The sequence below is a fragment of the Zychaea mexicana genome (genome assembly GCF_025766255.1).
Source record: "Zychaea mexicana strain RSA 1403 chromosome Unknown BDB00scaffold_119, whole genome shotgun sequence".
NCBI classification, from domain to species: domain Eukaryota; kingdom Fungi; phylum Mucoromycota; class Mucoromycetes; order Mucorales; family Lichtheimiaceae; genus Zychaea; species Zychaea mexicana.
The window spans coordinates 51347-68852 of NW_026516782.1; the positions used below are offsets into that span (position 1 = coordinate 51347).

The 17506-nt window shown below is 45.3% G+C and overlaps 5 protein-coding genes across 5 annotated transcripts; 1 reads left to right on the forward strand and 4 right to left on the reverse strand.

Moving 5' to 3' along the window:
* Positions 1 to 207: 207 nt before the first annotated feature.
* Positions 208 to 4375, reverse strand: BDB00DRAFT_850363 (autophagy-related protein 13-domain-containing protein). The gene is made up of 10 exons (XM_053125430.1): positions 3937 to 4375; positions 3662 to 3802; positions 3299 to 3537; positions 3010 to 3215; positions 2867 to 2933; positions 2593 to 2761; positions 2191 to 2515; positions 1914 to 2119; positions 1616 to 1801; positions 208 to 1537 (listed from the first exon to the last, which is right to left on the reverse strand). The coding sequence occupies exons 1-10, from the start codon at positions 4081 to 4083 to the stop codon at positions 446 to 448; spliced, it is 2778 nt and encodes a 925-aa protein (XP_052974290.1). The 5' UTR covers positions 4084 to 4375; the 3' UTR covers positions 208 to 445.
* A 262-nt stretch (positions 4376 to 4637) lies between these two features.
* Positions 4638 to 7554, reverse strand: BDB00DRAFT_850365 (putative GFA1-glucosamine--fructose-6-phosphate transaminase). The gene is made up of 6 exons (XM_053125431.1): positions 7516 to 7554; positions 7283 to 7380; positions 7054 to 7187; positions 6693 to 6962; positions 6433 to 6586; positions 4638 to 6343 (listed from the first exon to the last, which is right to left on the reverse strand). The coding sequence occupies exons 1-6, from the start codon at positions 7530 to 7532 to the stop codon at positions 4941 to 4943; spliced, it is 2076 nt and encodes a 691-aa protein (XP_052974291.1). The 5' UTR covers positions 7533 to 7554; the 3' UTR covers positions 4638 to 4940.
* Positions 7555 to 10222: 2668 nt separating this feature from the next.
* Positions 10223 to 11966, reverse strand: BDB00DRAFT_70500 (S-adenosyl-L-methionine-dependent methyltransferase). The gene is made up of 7 exons (XM_053118172.1): positions 11625 to 11966; positions 11433 to 11517; positions 11292 to 11350; positions 10894 to 11162; positions 10579 to 10782; positions 10448 to 10482; positions 10223 to 10380 (listed from the first exon to the last, which is right to left on the reverse strand). The coding sequence occupies exons 1-5, from the start codon at positions 11689 to 11691 to the stop codon at positions 10612 to 10614; spliced, it is 651 nt and encodes a 216-aa protein (XP_052974292.1). The 5' UTR covers positions 11692 to 11966; the 3' UTR covers positions 10223 to 10380; positions 10448 to 10482; positions 10579 to 10611.
* A 469-nt stretch (positions 11967 to 12435) lies between these two features.
* Positions 12436 to 13566, forward strand: BDB00DRAFT_850379 (3-deoxy-7-phosphoheptulonate synthase). Its single transcript, XM_053125432.1, has 2 exons — positions 12436 to 12455; positions 12525 to 13566. Exon 2 carries the CDS (start codon positions 12600 to 12602, stop codon positions 13353 to 13355), a length of 756 nt encoding a protein of 251 aa, XP_052974293.1. The 5' UTR covers positions 12436 to 12455; positions 12525 to 12599; the 3' UTR covers positions 13356 to 13566.
* BDB00DRAFT_850381 (DNA-directed RNA polymerase) lies at positions 13415 to 15162 on the reverse strand. Its single transcript, XM_053125433.1, has 7 exons — positions 15041 to 15162; positions 14877 to 14948; positions 14687 to 14794; positions 14456 to 14585; positions 14258 to 14377; positions 13746 to 14165; positions 13415 to 13656 (listed from the first exon to the last, which is right to left on the reverse strand). The coding sequence occupies exons 1-7, from the start codon at positions 15116 to 15118 to the stop codon at positions 13532 to 13534; spliced, it is 1053 nt and encodes a 350-aa protein (XP_052974294.1). The 5' UTR covers positions 15119 to 15162; the 3' UTR covers positions 13415 to 13531.
* Positions 15163 to 17506: the final 2344 nt, after the last annotated feature.

Here is a 17506-nt window from a genome sequence, read left to right on the forward strand (position 1 = left end):
GATTGATTGACGTAGTCATACAAATGGGCTGCTCAATTGAAAAATGTTATCTAGTAGCTCCATGGCAATTTTAGCGAGTGAGCGCTCGATATCATGATTATCTCATTGATTTATCCCAAACTTTTTGACGACGATTACAATTAAGAAGAATGGAAGACAACATGAACTGTGATAATTCTCTTGCAAAGACAGACACTGTACATGGAATGTTTTCACACATAAATAACTGATATTAAAAGTACAAAAAGAAAAACAAAAAAAAAAGGAAATGCAAAACAAAAAAAAACGGATGGGGGCGAGTGGGGATGGTGGTGTGCGCATGGAAATTTGTCTGTGATTTATGCTGCGTTAAGTGTAAAAGTGCGAGTGTGTGAGTGAATTTGTGTGTGCATGATAAAGATTTACGTAAAGGTGCTCATTACAAGAGAATAAGAAAGGGAAACTTTCACCAAAAGTCACGAGGATATTTAGAATGGGGATCACTTTTACTACTACTATTGCTTGCACTTGCACTTCTTTCCTCCTCTTCCACAACCGTGGCCATAGCGACCGTAGTCTGGGGTATACTTGTGCTGCTACTGATACGGCGTACAGGCGTGATTGCGTTTGGATCAACCCCGACTGCTGCTGTCGTTGTTATCGGCGACGAAGCTGCCATCATTGTTGTCGTAGTTATTGGCGATGATGGGGATGATGATGCCGTCGTTGTTGCCGCTGTTCTGCTACTAGGACTATTGATACCAAGCCGACGTGCATAATCACGGGTACCATGCAGTACAATATTGTCATTGGATTCATCTGCAGGATGGTGGGCTTCAAGTTCGCTCATTTTGAATACAAGTGAATCGTCATCGTCAAGGGAGCTCGCCCGTCCGCCTTGATTGTGCATGACACTGCCAGAGCTCTGAAGACCTGCATGGGAGTCATCTTGTAAACTGCTCAGGCTTTCTTGTCTGCGGATCATGGATGAGGAGGAATCGCTTTCGAGAACACAGAGTCGGCGCAGTTCATCGTGATGACGATCTTGTGGATAGCTGGAAAAGGCCCCGTCTGCATTTACATCATTAACGCAGTCATGTCCGTCGCCAGCTTCTTTGTTGTATTTGGCGTTTTGTGAGGAGTGATATCGTCGATGCTGTCGAGCAGTTGAAATGGCAGTAGTAGCAGTGGTTGTAGCTGTATGAGATCCAACAGCTGCTACAGCTGCAGTAGTAGAGGTAGTGCTTGTAGTGGTGGTAGTGGTATTATTGCCGGTGTCGCTAGTATTACCGAGGCTATGGCGATGATGGCTACGTGGAATATGCATCGGTGATGTTGATGGATTGTTGCTGTTGCTCGCGCTTCCCTCTGAATGCAATGGTGAGCGAACTGCCGGTAGATAGGGTCGACTATTCGAAGATGTAGATGATGATCCTAACGACGTGCCAACAGCAGGTGATGACTCTTGCCGTTCGCCACTTGTGAGCACGCTAGATGACAGTGATTCAGACAATGTATTATGGGTATCTCGCAAATTCTTATAATGAGAGAGTGCTTTCTATAAAAGCGAAATTAGAATTCAAAAAGTTACGGTTTTACAGAAATGTCAATCTTTTCCACGTTACACAGGTACTACCTTGGACCGATAAATGGATCCGCTACCATATCCACTAGCACCTAAACTGCTGCTGGTTTCTGAAGTAGGCGACAAGTTTGCACTTTCCATCATCTGACTGCTGTTGCTGGCTCGACTCTGAGCCAGTTTAAGATCAGGCTTGGCGGCTGCTGCTCGTATGAATTCTTCAAGTTCGGGATCATCGGTCTGTCAAGTTGGATTCATTACAGAAAATAAAAATGTAGCGAGTTAATATCTAGGATAAGCCAAAGTGCTGGTCTATTTCATTACTCTATTAATTTTATAGAAAAAGACATACACTGAAATTATTGATCGAGCTATGGTCGCTAGCACGAGACCATCGTCTAGTCATCATACTTGTCTCTGTTCGACCAGGGCTACTTTGTATCTTGTCAAAACTTGGCGAAAATTCTACCTTGTTTCTACTCGTCGATGAGGAGCTTTCAACATTAAGTGCTCGTGTTCTTTCACTTGGAGAAGCTTGTGGTCGGACACCTGACGATACTGAATTGGTAAAAAAAAAAGAGAAAGATATTAGGGGGGATATACGAATTGTAATTTTTTTTATCACGTACATAAAGCCTCAGCTTGTGGCGAAGAAGAAAGCGAGGGCGATTTAAACGGAGACATGTGTGGTGCCGATGTTCTTCTTTTCGTGCTCGTCGGCGGAGTACCGACAACAGCAGTAGTGGAGGATTTGACTGGACTGGCACGCAAACTAGAGCCCGTCTCACGATTCAATGGTGATACAGATGTGGGTGATCCTCCGCGAAAACCCATACTCGATTTTCGCTGTTGCTGTTGAATGATTTCGCGTGGATCGGACGAGTCGGTGCTGCTTTGTCGAGCATTTGCATAAGGCGGAGAATTGCGGTGTGCATGACGGGATGCCGTTGCTTCCTAAAGGGAAAAAAACACAGTTGTTATAATTTCTAGCTTGGCAACAAAAGATAAAACAAAAGTATGTCGATTATTACTTCATCGTGCGGATATATTGCGCGTGGGTGTTGTTCTTGTCGGTGTTGCACCATGGTGGGTGTAAAAAAGTGTTCATCCATGTCAATCATGCGTGCACTCAAATCGCGTTCTGAGTCTTCTAGTCGAAAATCGCAATTCTTGCGGTACTCGACATGGAGTTTAAAGGTCCTATCTCGAACAATGGCCATCTTTCAGCATGTATATCCAACCACTTAAAAGGCACCATCGCTCTCTCTCTCTCTCTCTCTTTCTAGCAGTATTGCAGCAACTTACCCCAACGGTGTCACAACATTTGAAAACTCGTATTCATCGGTGGCACCGCCACGCAGCATGGGTTGATCTATCGCGGTTGTTGTTCGTTGTTGAATGCATGGATCAAAACTCTTACACACTCCTTAAAGCTATTCGCAACATACCTAGCGGGATCTCATCATTGCGATATGTAGGCGTCGAAGTCAACCGATAGTTTAGTGCCAAGCCATTCAGTTGGCCGTAATTGCAAAGTCTTCCATGCAGACTGTAACAGGGCAGTAATCTGACGAATGAATACAGGGCCCGGAAGAATGCAATGCTTCGTTTGTACAGATTCGGTAGATCCACTGAGAAATCCGGTAATGGATGGCTATACGCAATAATCATGGGCTGTTAAGGAGGGCCATGCCTATCAGGAATGGAAAAAACAAAGAGAAAAAATGGACCGCATACTTGAGAGACAATACCCATCGTTCGAGTAAGATGGTTTCCACACCGTTTATGTCGACCTTGTTGAGTCGTGACGGATCATCTGCCAACACCAAAATCTGACTCTGTGTCAATTGCGACACATCCAGAACAACGTCCAGTATGAGTGGTGGCGGCTCTCCTGCTTCTGATTGTATCGATAATGCACGCCAAAATTTCAATTCTTCTCGCAAAAAGTCAATGTCTTGTGTTGCTATGTTAAACTGCATATATCGTCATCATCATCATCATCATCATCACGACGCATAGATTAGACACGCAGGCATTATTCGACAGTGAATCATGGATAGTATTGCTTTTTCGTATAGCACAAGGTTTAGGTCTTACCCATTTGTTTGGCTTGTTCGTTTTGCTGCTGTTGCTTGCTAGAGTGCTACTACTACTGCTACTGCGACGATTCGTGCTGCCTTGTTGTTCTGGATCTAAGCGTGCCTGAACTACCACCTGGGCCGTCTTTGTGTAAAAGTTCTACAATGAGTTTTGCGATTAGCAAAGAGAAAAAGTGGGTAAAACATGTAGCCCTCCATGGTTGCTCTGATGGTGTTGAATCACAACCACCCACTGCCGCCCCTGTGACAATTGTTGCATATGTTTTTAGTTACTTGAACAATATGTTCCAACTTGTGGCGAGTGTTGAATGAAGTGGATGCTGAAGGACCAGTAGGAGCGACGGGTGACGATTGATAAGAGCGAGGTCCCGCCTGCATAGGATTGCTGGAAGATGCGGGTGGATTGCCGGGGAAGCTCATCGTGTGTATTGCATAATAATCGTAACACCGTTCTTTTTTTTTGATTGCTTAGAGTTGTAACAGCCCTTTAAATAGATGAAATGGCAGCAGCAACGAGAGGTCAAGGGAGTAGTGGTAGATAGAGCAGCAGGGTAGAGAAAGAGGAGGAAGGGTTAGAAAGAAAGAGAGGCAAGAGAAGCTGGTATGTAGCGTTCGGGTTTATTGGCAACGAGAAAGTGAGTCAGTGTGTGTGTGTGTGTGTGTGTGTGCGCAAGTGCGGTTGGTAGCTCCAGCGTCCACTACGAAGCAAAACGATGCGAAGGAAGCTGCGCTTTGACTGCCCCACGCACCCTTTTAAGGTTTTTCGCCTATTCCACCCCTCCCCCACAAAGCCCAACTATACAGGCGCCGTTGCCTCGACCATGTGTCCCACCCCCACCATCACACTCACACGCCTGTCATTCAACAGCTGCGTGATATGACACGGTTGACTCTTGCAATAATCGCATTTTTACTTGGGAGACACCATCCAAACCTATTACCATGGCTGTTCTTAGGTAACACATACACGCTGATTTTGGTAAACAAAAACAAAGGACTCTTTTTTCTTTATTCTTTTAGAAGCGATGTGAACATTGGAATCATCCGAAAGGTTGGGTTGTGTGTATCGTGGCGTAGAGAGAGAGAGAGAGAGAATATGTGTGTGATATGTCTTTTTATGAAACAAGAGGGGGATGCTGAAGATGGGAGATCGTTGTGTTGTGGATAGTTGTGGCAACGTGCGAATATGTGGAGGTTGAAAAGCGAAGCAAACAGAAGATGGAAAAGGGCGGAGGGGATGGGGTGTTGAAGAGAGAGAAGTTCTATACAAGATATATTTACTCGACGGTAACCGACTTTGCAAGGTTTCTGGGAAAGTCGACATCGACGCCCTGGATCACGGCAAGGTGATAGGAGAGCAACTGGAGAGGAACGATGTTGACGAGACCCTGGAGACAGTCGACGTTTTGCGGCACGGAGATGGTCTTGTAGTTCTTTAGCAGATCCTCATCGTCGTCGTTGCACACAATGATTGGCTGACCCTTGCGGGCAGTGACCTGCTGCAACGCGCTCTGGACCTTGGGGTAAAGCGAGTCCTTGGTCATGATGAGGATGACAGGCATGTTCTCGTCGACAAGGGCAAGAGGACCGTGCTTGAGTTCACCCGCCAGGATACCCTCACTGTGCATGTATGAAATTTCCTTGATCTTCAAGGCGCCTTCCAAGCAGGTGGCGTTCTGGTAGCCACGGCCCATCAAGAGCAAAGACTTCTCCTTGGAGAGCGTCACCGAGGCGAGCTGCTGCAAGTTGCTGTCTTGGTTCAAGACCTGCTTGATCTGCTGCGGGAGGCGGTAGAGGCCGTCAATGATTGCATTGCGGCGTTCGGTCATCGAGAGACGGTCCTCAGAGAGCTGGAGGGCCATCATGACCAGGGCAATGTACTGGGAGGTGTAGGCCTTGGTGCTGGCGACACCGATTTCAGGGCCGGCGTTGATGTGGACACCGCAGTGAGACTCACGCGAGATGGAACTGCCGACCGTGTTGGTGATACCGACACACAAAGCGCCGCGCTCCAAGCAGTAGCGCATGGCAAGGATGGTGTCGGCCGTCTCGCCGGATTGGGAGACAAAGACGCAGACGTCATCACGGAAGATGGGGGTGCGTCTGTCCAAGAAGTCCGAGGCAAGCTCGATCTGGGCCGGGATTTCGGTCAGTTCTTCAAAGATGCCACGGGTGGCCAAGCAGCTGTGATAGGAGGTACCGCAGGCAATGAACACGATACGACGGGCACGACGCATGATCTGGAGGTAGCCACGCAGACCGCCCAGGGTGACCTGGTGCTTCTCAAAGTTGACACGGCCACGCATGGTGTTGACGACCGACTCGGGCTGTTCGTAGATCTCCTTTTGCATAAAGTGGTCGAACGAGCCCTTCATGATCTCGGCAAGCTCGATCTCGAGCGTCTGGATGGAACGGGTGGTCGAGGCGCCCTCGTCACGGCGGAGACGGTGGATGTGGAGCTCACCGCTGGCAATGTGGGCAATGTCGTCATCTTCCAGGTACAAGACACGCTTGGTGTGCTCGACGATGGCGGCGGCATCGGATGCCAAGAAGAATTCGATGGGCTGAGGCATGCCGTCCTCGCTCAAGAAGGCGCGGGACTGGCTGCGGTGCAACTGGGGATGACCATCCTCAGCGGACAGGAAACCGGTAGAAGAAGCTTCAGCGGGAGTAGGGGTCACTAAAAGAAAGCAAAAGTACGTAAGCATCTCACACCCACCCATCAAAAGAGAGAGAGAGAGAGAGAGTTGTGTGTGTGTGTTTTCTTACCATTGTCAGCAGCACTGCCGAACTCGACATCGACAAAGTCGACCTTCAACTTCTTTGCAGTCTTGACACCGACCAAAAGAGGAGAACCACGACGCGTGGCCACAACCTCGTTGGGGAAGTGTACGCTCTTGAAAATGAAAGCAAAACTGCCCTCCTGCAATCACCCAAAAAAAAAAAACACACATGACGCGCGATCGAATCAGCATCCCTTTTTTTTATCATCAACAACAACCACAACAACCAGAAGAAAGAAAACTTACGAGTTCCTTGGCAACCTGCTTGACAAGAGCAGTGAAGGTCAGGTTCTGGTCCTTGGTGGTCTCGTAAACGTACTTTGTGAGCTTGGCAACACATTCAGTGTCGGTGTCAGTCTCGAACGAGATGCCCTTCTTGGACAACAGCGTCTTGATTTCCTTATAGTTGGTGATGATGCCGTTATGTACAATGGTGAACTCGTTGTTGGGATCAGAGCGGTGAGGGTGGGAGTTGAGCTGCGAGGGCTGGCCGTGCGTAGCCCAACGGGTATGTGCCTAAAAACATTACTTTTTTTTTAATAGGGATGATCACCTTTTTCCCCCTCCCCATATGAAAAATCCAAACCCACAGACTCATAACACATACCATGCCACAGTGGCTGATGAAGGTCTTTTCAAAGTCGACCTGCTGCTCGTTCACGAGCTTTTTGAGTGCGGCAACCTTGCCCATCTGCTTGAAAATGTATGTTTCCTCAGCGCTGTCACCATCGGCGGCAAGACCTTTTTAAAAACGCGTCAACATGAAATCAATTAAAAAAAATAAAATAAAGACGCGGGCAATATATATATATAAGTTTCGTGGCGGAGACGCATACCTGCTGAGTCGTAGCCTCTGTATTCGAGACGGGACAAACCGTTGGTGAGTGTGTCCAAGATGAAGCGTCTGTCTCTTTCGACGAGGTAGTTGAGGTAACTAAAAACAAAAAAAAAGAATAGCCCCAATGTCAGTCCAACCTGAGATTGAATCAAGAGATGATGATGATGAAGCTGATGGCTGCGAGCTAGATGATGCAAGGGAGAGGGGAGAGAGAGAGAGAGATGAGCTTACCCAAAGATGCCGCACATGATGAGTAAGTTTGAAGCAAGAAGAAAGGGAGAAGAAGCAACGGAAATAGTGGGGCCTAGTGCCTTTTATAGATTGGGGCACTTGTGCTAGAGCTGTCTTTTCGGATCATGTCAAAGCCATTCCCTCCGCGGAGTATAGCGCGGTTTGTGCTTCTGGATCGCTTCCGCGGATGGGGGGGGGGGTAGGGAAATAGAGTAAAAATAGATCGCTTATCGGGCACATTTCCCCCTCCCCCCACTCTCCCTCTTTCCAGCCCCCGCTCTCTCTTCCAACCCCCCACAAAATCAAGGCCATCATCGCACGCCTCATGTGTAACACTCGCAATTAGTGCGGGATTAAATAGTTTGTTTTATTTGGTGCGTGATGGGTTGTCTTTGCTTTGTGGCGAAAACTACAATGTGGCCCATCGAAAAAAAAGACCTTGTACAAGTGCATAGGGGCTACATCGTACTCTTGGGACCGACAAGCGCGGGTTGCATGGAAAAAGAAGGTCGAATGCAGCCCCACCCCACTCCTGCATCCGTCTTTGCTGCTGTATGATCAGAGGTCCTCCAGTTGTCCCCGACTAAACCTCCTTTCTCCATCACTTTATCTAATCTATCACAGGCCGATTGGCCGCCTTTTTTCCAATGATAAAAGTGCATTGGTTGGAGGCTCCATGTCTGTGACGACCCATCGACCAGAAGAATTGCACGTGTGTATCGCTCCGATGCTTCTTCTTTTGCTGCTGCTGCTGCTGCTAATGGTTCCAAAGGGAAAGAATTGACGCTGATTTTCCTTAACTTCGGTTCCAAACTATAAATATACACCTTCCACTGATGGCAGCCATACCTGTTGGTGCTGTTGCCAGGCTCGTTCCTCTAGAGACACAGTAGTACATTGTCGCTTAGAGATAAAACGAGTAGGTAGGTAGGTAGGTGATAAGGTTCCGAGTGGAGGAGAACTACTAGCATATGCATAGTGCACTTGACCCCTTTATTTTTTTTGCGCTCGCATGTTTGATCGATTACAAGGAAGGTGTTTGCTGTTTGTAAACGGTAAGCGAGCGGAGATCTGGACTGATATCGTAAATGGTTTTGGTTATACATGATGTATACTACCAAGCCCAAAAACTGCCCGTGCGCCGTCTTTTCCTCCCTCGTGCTTCGCCTCTTGCCCTTGCGGCTTCTCTCTCTCTCTCTCTCTCTCTCTCTCTCTCTCTCTCGCTTGTCACTGTGGAACGCGTGCGCGTGTTCAACAACAAGTATTGCTGCTATTACTGTATAACTGCTACATATTAACCAAACAGCAGCACCTCCGATGATTGACCACCGTGTATTTGAGTTACACGGCAGGTCGAGAAGCATAAACGGCGGGCATCACAAGTACAACCAAAGGAGCCCGATGCATTATCCGCTATTCTTTGTTCGTGGTTGGGTTCTCTCGCTTTCGTCCGTTTTCAGTGGCTATTCTTTTCCAATGGGAAATTTAATGCACGACGCTTTCTACTACAGCGCTTGTAAAGCACACTAAAGTAACCCTTCCGGAAGCAGTTGGTACTATCTAGTGTTTGTGTGTGTGTGTGTGTGGCGTGACAACTATATAAGCTGCTTACGCTAATTTTTCTATATGAGCGGATCACCGAGAGTGGTCATTAATGAAAGAAAATTTCATGATGCATGCATCGTGCTCGTCGGTGTAACACCAGACAATTTTTCATCTTGTTGTCCACACAGCCTGGGTAATAAAGCAGGACCTGTCAAAACTGGTGTTCCGGTGTGGCCTCCCCCCCCTCCACACAGAATGCGTACATATGCACATAATAGACAGGATGCATGGTGATTCTGCACCAGCACATCCCACATTTCATCATCATCACTTGCCACAGTAGTTTTCAACTTGGGAACCGTGTTGACTACTTCCAGCCTACCAATGAACACATGTGTTTCTCCCGGTTAGCATCATCCCCAATTTGAAGATTGTTCTGTGGTAGGGTGTCTGCGTGTATATATATATATGCTGTACGTATCTTTTTGTCCCCGCTGCTGCTTTGCTCATGGTGCCACACGAAAAACTGCACCGACGTGTATTACTCGGTACCTTTGGGGAAAACTCGAAAACCATAGCTATTTCTAGTTATATTTACCGTGTAGAAAGATTCTCTATGTGAGAGAGTTCTGCGTGATTGGAAATGTGTATATTTTTTATGAGAGAAAAGCGAAATATATAGGAGAACATAATGTTCTGGATTGGTGCGACACAGAAACAAGTTGGCTTGGAGTGCTTCTTTTTTTGTTCAGGCTGTTGCTATTTTTATCTCAAGGTATGTTCTAGATATATCCTAGTGTTTCTTTCGGTTGTTTTCCTGGGAGGAGCTCGAAACACGTTTCTCCCCCCTCTGCTACCAACATTGGTGTCTTGCAATTTGTTGTGTTCCTATTAACAACACGTTCGTGTGCTACTCTTGTGCACTTTGTACAGTAAAGCTTACTAGTACTACGCTGTACAGGACTAGTATCATTGACACAATCTCGATTAATCCTAGCGTATATTTCCTGACTTGTGGGAATTCCTGAACTCGAGAGACAGCGGATACGTTTTAAACATTAGAGATCAAACAATGGTCAAGTTGAGATATCCTACACTATCTTATTGTTATCCGTAACCATCAATTTATCAACAGCTACTAGCACCCGCGTCTAAATGCATAAAAAACACACACTCTAAATTCAATAGTATTGACATCTTTTAAATATAGAGCTATGCAAGTAGCAGTACGGTATTAAAACGCAGTGCTAGGACAAAATTCAAGGAGGCCGCCACATGCCCTGTAGCTTACTCTCCTATGCTCTAATGATATGCAGAATGCTAAAGTATACATTTAGAGTCATGACAGTACATACACTATGTGGAATTAAGTAATTGGATGTTTTACATGTATTTGATCAATCGTTGACGAACTGAATAACTCTATAGCGCATTCATAACGCTGCACATGTTACTACATTGTGTAATGTCTTGGAAATATATTCCTTTGACCCGGCATATTTTAACATGGATATTTACATTATTGTTTTGTATTGTTTGTCATTTCTGCCATCAAGTAGGACGTTGTATTCTCAAGATATATTGTCTCTCCCTACCCGCTCTCCGTTCCATCACGATCTCAGCCTGCATACCATACTGAGCACGCATAATTTCGGCAACCTCGGCCGGTCGGTTTTCATTGATAAGCAAGAGGTAGAACACGCCCTGTGGTGACAACAATTGCTAAATTAAAACATTTCCACTAGTTAGTAGTGATATCATACATATATATATAGAGAGAGAGAGAGAGAGACAGTACAATGCATGCTCTTAGATGAGAGAACAAGTACTTACAGGGATAAAGGGTAATAATGCATCAATGACCTGTCTTCCATCAATACCACCGGCCCATGCAGCCTCAATGCCAAAGCTTCCTACTTCTTCAGGTGGAGTCACCGCATAGGGTGGGTTAAAGCATAAAATATCGACAGCATGCTCAAGCCGTGGTAATAATGACTCAACCAACGATGTTTGAACAGTTTCGACACTGTGCACGCTGTTATGGCGACCCGTGCGTTGCGTTGCATGGCAAGCGTGGTTATTTATATCCGTAGTAAAGAACACTATTTTTATGATTGCCCATTGTGTTGTAGAGAACACATCTTTGTGTTAAGGATGCATTCTTTTTCTTTTTTGATAGCTGTAAGCTGCGGCCATTGATTGTGTATACACGCATATACAAAATACTTTACCTGCGTTGCTTGCGCCGACAATCTTGGCTAGCATTGTAGTTACGCATCCCGATCCAGACCTGATTAAACGTGGCGATCGCGCGCGTCTTAGCCTTTGTTTTGGTTTTGTTTTGTATACACAATGACAGTAAACTAGTTTACCCAATTTCAAGGCAAATTGTTGGTTGTTGTGTTTGGATCCGTTTTTCGTCTTGTTCAAGCGCGTCCAAAAGCAGGAACGTGTCCTCTAATGGTGAATTTAGAAAAAAAGACGAAATAAAAATAGAGGAAAAATCAACAATGACACTAAAACACCATTGTCCGTCGTCGTGGTGGTCATTAGTATAAGTTTACCCGCGGGTTCATAGACATTGTCGAAATCTCGGCTGGTCAAGTGTGTTAGATCGGGTGTTGGGATCATGACAACAGGAGAAGAACAGAAAGCGCCGGGCCCGAAACTAGGGGTTGGGGTGTTTCCGAAGGGGAGAGGCTATCTACCATACACAAACGGGCGGGAAGCAAGGCAAAAGAAAGGGCTGGTGCATTCAGTCACGTAGAGAGAGAGATGCATACAGAGTTATTCACAATCTGTCTCTCTCTCTCTCTATTGACAACTTTTTTTTTCTCTGTTCATTTATATAAAGCAGAAGCATCTGCAGTCCTTGCCTTTTCTTTTTTTTAAACGTTTTCTTCCCCTTTCTCTCATATTTTCTATACAAACCATATCCAAGCATGGTGGATGTTCGTATTAAAGGATACAGCGCTCTTTTGTCGCCCAACTTCATCTCTGAAGAGTTTCCGGTGGTAAGCGTATCCATGCTCTCTCTCTCTCTCTCTGAGTCTAGTCTGATAACCTCGCAAACATATACTTAATAAGACACACAAACCAAATAGAGCGAAAAGTCGATGCAAACCATTGTGGGTGCACGAGAGGAGATCTCCAAAGTTCTACACAAACAAGACGATCGATTGCTTGTCATTGTCGGCCCTTGCTCTATACACGATGTCCTTGCAGCAAAAGAATATGGTAATGTATTAGCCATACAAGCCTAAATCAGCCTGGGTGAGACGTGTCTATTCTCTAACCCGATAGAAGAATAGCTGCCCTACTTCTTGGAGCAAAGAAACGCTACAAAGACGAGCTTGTGATTGTGATGCGCTCCTACTTTGAGAAGCCACGTACGACTGTTGGGTGGAAAGGACTGATCAATGATCCAGACATTGACGGAAGGTAAATTTAAAAAGAAAACAAACCTGCATGAACAATCTTCAGCCCCTCGTTTCCAAAAATAAATAATAAAAAAAGAGTGTTGCTAATTGTTTGGATGAATGTGTGTGTGTGTGTGTGTGCTTAGCTTCAACATCAACAAAGGGCTGCGCATTGGCCGTGGACTACTTTGCGAACTCACGAATATGGGCATGCCGGTGGCAGTCGAACTCCTTGATACCATTTCCCCACAATATCTTGCAGACCTGATCTCATGGGGTGCCATTGGCGCCCGAACAACCGAGTCGCAACTGCACCGTGAACTTGCCTCAGGGTCATCGTTCCCCATCGGCTTCAAGAACGGCACGGATGGTAATCTCAACATTGCCCTCGACGGGATCCGAGCAGCCGCAGTTTCACACCACTTTTTGGGCATCACTCGCCAAGGTGTCACGGCGATCACCCATACAGAGGGCAATCCTGACACGCACATCATCCTACGTGGCGGCTCTGGCGGTCCCAATTATGAAAAGGAGTACATTAAGGATGCACGCGCCCAGTTGGAAAAAGCCAAACTGCCTGCGTCGATCATGGTCGATTGCTCGCACGGTAACTCGAGCAAGGACCATCGCAACCAGCCCAAAGTTGCAAAGGTACTCGCGGATCAGATCGCCCAAGGTGAAGATGCTATTACTGGCATTATGCTCGAATCACATTTGTTTGAGGGCAAGCAGAGCGTTCCAGCAGAAGGCGCCATGGCACTCAAGTACGGTGTATCGATTACAGACGCATGCATTGATTGGGATACGACGGAGGATGTCTTGGAATGTTTGGCTGAAGCGGTCATAGCCAGACGCAAGGCCTCAAACAAACCATGAAAGCAGGAGGGACCATCTTATGTAGTAGTGAAAGTGAAATGCAAATACAGATTTTATAGTGCTTTTTTTTAATATGTAAATGTTATGTTAGTGTTGTGCTGTGAGTGTGTGTGAAAAGAAGAGAGAGAGAGAGAGAGAGTGTGTGTGTGTGTGTAGAATGTAAGGGTGAATATTTTTTAGCTTTGATGGGTCATGACTCGTTCCAGCGAAGGCTTAATGGCTTGTACTTTTTCCATGAGTACGTTGATTGCCAACGGGAAGAGATCTTGTGGAGGAATAATACCGGTAGTTTCAACATTGACTATATTCGAAACAAAAACGTGTTAGCAAAACAAAAAGAGAGAGAGAGAGCTCCTCCCCTCCCCATTAAGACTCTTTGAGAGCACTTACAGATAAAATGGTCTCGTACTCGCGTCAATCGGACCTTGTCTTCAAACTCTTTGTGTCGCAATACTTCTCGGCTAACCGTATCTTTACGTGCATTCACGACCTTGGCGACCTTTTCTCCATTCTCCTCGACGACATCCACCACACCAGGCGGGAAGCACTTTTGGAAACGGTATGCAGCGTCACCAGTAATCGGCTTTAAGATGGTAATTTCGGGTAATAATCGATATGAGGCTGTTGCTACAGGAGACCATTTGGCGTGTTCCTGTCCGATACCCTTGTGACAATGCAATTCCATGTCAATTTCCTGACCCGGTCGAAGCTTTGCAATCAAAATATCGTCTTGAACGGGGCGGATAGGGTTATCAGCATACTTTTCAGCCTGCGAACCCTTGGGTTCCCATACAAGATCGCCCGAGTATACTTTTGAAAATATAAACAGAGATGTGCTGTCAGCTTTTCTCTATCCTCTCAATCGTGTACGCATAATGGTTTCTTTTTTCATTCCATCCTACCATGGCTATGGTTATATTTCTTTTTAGGATCAGTCTCGTCGGGTGAAGCGTTCGGATTGCTTTCACATTTAACCTTGAGTCTGAAAACGATGGTGTTCAAATCGGTAGGTCCATCTTCGTCTACAACCAAGATATCATTCATTTATTTGCTTCTCTTGCGACATACTATTTTGAGGCATAGGGAAACGAAAAACTTACCACTCTTGAAATGGAACAATTGTGGATCGGCAAGGATAGGAATCAAACCCAAACGATGTGCTAAAACTTCGTCGTGGATAATCGATGTGTTGTTGATAACGTAGACTTTTTCAATAGCCATGGTGGGCACCTGATATTATATACAAAATCTTCCATTTAATATACACCTCCTCCACAAGCGACAGACTTTTTTTCCCTCTTTGCTTGGCAATAATGAATCCTCTTTTTTACCTCTGAAATCAAGATACGACGGAAAGCATTGGCGATCGATGCATCAATACCAACAAGGTCAAATTCAATGTTGTCAGGCGTTAAACGGTTGATCTTGATTCGAAGGTTCTGTACGTTGGAAATACAGTGTCATTTTAAACATGACCATGTAACCTGAATTCTGTTCTCTCTTCCTTAAGCGAAAAGTTACCTTTTTAAATTCTTCAACGTCCCAGGCATTGTTGATACCGGGATATTGGTGTGGGTAATCGCTGCCGCTGACCTGTCAGATAATATATAATCAAAATCAAACAATGAATGAGTCAAAAAGAAACAAACTTTTTTTTTGTCAGAAATAATATACTGCAAATTTACACTAAAAACACGATCGCGTTCAACAACGACACGAGTACGCAGTAATTCGACGTTCTCTGGCAGCTCGACACCGGGCATGGTAATTATGTACAAGAATTTAGAAAAAAAAAAGTCGAGAGCGGGAGTCTTTTTGTTGAGCTGTGCTACCTGAACGCCCACAAGCCCGCAAGCCACCTAGAAGCGGGCCTATATTTGCCATACGAGCAAGCAGTAAAAGTGTCACAACGCTTTACCATTACATGGGGATAAAACTGCCAACAAAATATCCAAAGTACTCTTTTAACTATCCAGTAGCTATAGAGGATGTAGATAATTGAGTGCACTGCACTGAGTTTTATATCGCAGCAACCGTGGCGTAGCAACCGTATATCCTAACAATCAATGAAGTAATCAATGTACTTTACGAGGACGTGAGGACAAGTGCTAGCATAGATCAAACTACGAAATGATAACGGCTTCCAGGGTGCAGTGAACACATATTGCGGTGTGATGAAGAATACAGATGCGTCATCCCGGATGCGGCGTAATACTTTTTTCTTCGCCAGCACTGGGCATATTCTGCCACAAGTCTTTTGTAATTGCAAAGGATGAGTATTGATTTGGTATCATCACCGATATTAGTTTAGATAGGGACGAGCAAGAATGATAGCTGCTGAATCTTGCCAATACATACAATGTGCACTTCTCTCCACCAATTGATCCATGCATAACAATCGACAGAGGGTGGAGATCCAACAATTTGAAGGGTTTCGCTTGTGAGTGTTTTATCATTTAGCTACTATTCACACCAAACCTACACTAGCAGAAAAACTACAACGAAATCACGCATCATCATAGTCAAGATAAGGGCTCAATACAATTATACAACAGCATAAAGAACAAAAGTTCTACGTACTGCCGCAGCTCCTAAAATGTATTGTAATCCGACAAAGTTCCGTTCTCAAACGGGTGAAAGATGTAGTTTAACGGAGTCGGATCAGTACAAAGTTTCGAGAGGCTTTGCTAAGCGCAGTATGATTTATTTTTTGACTTGCCGCAAAAAAAAAACACACACATATAAAAGCAAAGTGACCAGGAGCCGTTGCTCGGTTTTTTCTTCTTTAAATACCTTTACATATAAGCCTCTTTTTGCGTGCGTATCGTTAAATTCAAATGGATATTGCAGCTCCTGAGAGAGTCAAGAATGAATGCGTAGACTTACTAATACTCAAGCGTCCGTTCTATGGATGCCCAGAGTTTCGCGGTCTGCCGAAATGGAAAAAAAAAAATTTAAAAAAGAAAAAAGAAAACTTTGAACGTAATCTCAACTGGGTTGTGGGATGGATTGAAATGATATTGATCGAGGCTCATTCGAGCTTGTTGATTGTTGAGGTTATTGTTTAACGTCTGGACTTGTCCTCAGTTGAACGGTATTGAAGCCAGTATATTCTGTAAAAGAAGGAGAATTGTTGTCTGGTGGGATGAGCACACAAACAATAAATCTCAACAATCCGTGTTCCATTCCTCTCTACCAACTTGAAAAGAATGGCAAACTTCATGTCAAGAACATTTACTTCTGGCAACTGCTTATACAGTCATGCCTTCTATAATTCGAAACTGTATGCAACTGTAATGGAAGTAGAACATGACTACGGAGAGTACTGAGTGATAATACATTCGTTTTCAGTAAAACAAATAGTAGTGTTGGGGCGGGGATCTGCCTGTATCGATTATTTTTACTCGGAATAGGCAACACAACACTATGTACATGGGTCATTCCTTTTCACTGGCCATGTAAAAATGCAGGAGTTTGTTGCGGTTCGCCACGAGAAAGACGGCTCTATGTATGTGAACTTGGGCTCGCTATGGATGGATGGATGAATTTAGCGACACCTCTAAAGCATAAAAGTTGCTTTTCCCCCCCACTGACCTGCCGAAGCGACCCAGGTGTCATTTCACACGATGCAGTTACGCCTCAACTGCCCTGGAAGGTGAGGGGGGGGAGTGCCTGCATATCTGAGCTAGCAACGTACAGAGCGGCCTATTCGTACCTTATACGCTAAAGAAACAGCGACGATCGAAACTTTTTTTTTAGCATTTTTGACTTTTTTTTTCACTCGCCCCTCCTTTTGTTCTCTCAAACAAGTGTGGTTCTAAACCTAGTGCGTAATAACAGGTCAAGAATTGTTTGGAACACGAACGGAAAGGGCGTCCAAACAGGCCAAGTGTCTTTTTCTTTGTTTTGGCTTAGCAGCAGACCTGCATACGCGGCACATCCTGCCAAAGAGCGACCTCCGTCTCTGAAAGCTCTTTGAGAAAGATGCAGTGTGCATGCGTGCGTTGCTGCTCATGCCTGCGAAGCACCCAACGAGTGGAAGGGAGAGCGCGTCCTGTGTTGTATGTAGCCAACCCATATCGAACGCTGGTGTAACGTGCCACAACAAACATCGAGATGCAAGCTCCGATGGCACTACATGGGCAACTGTG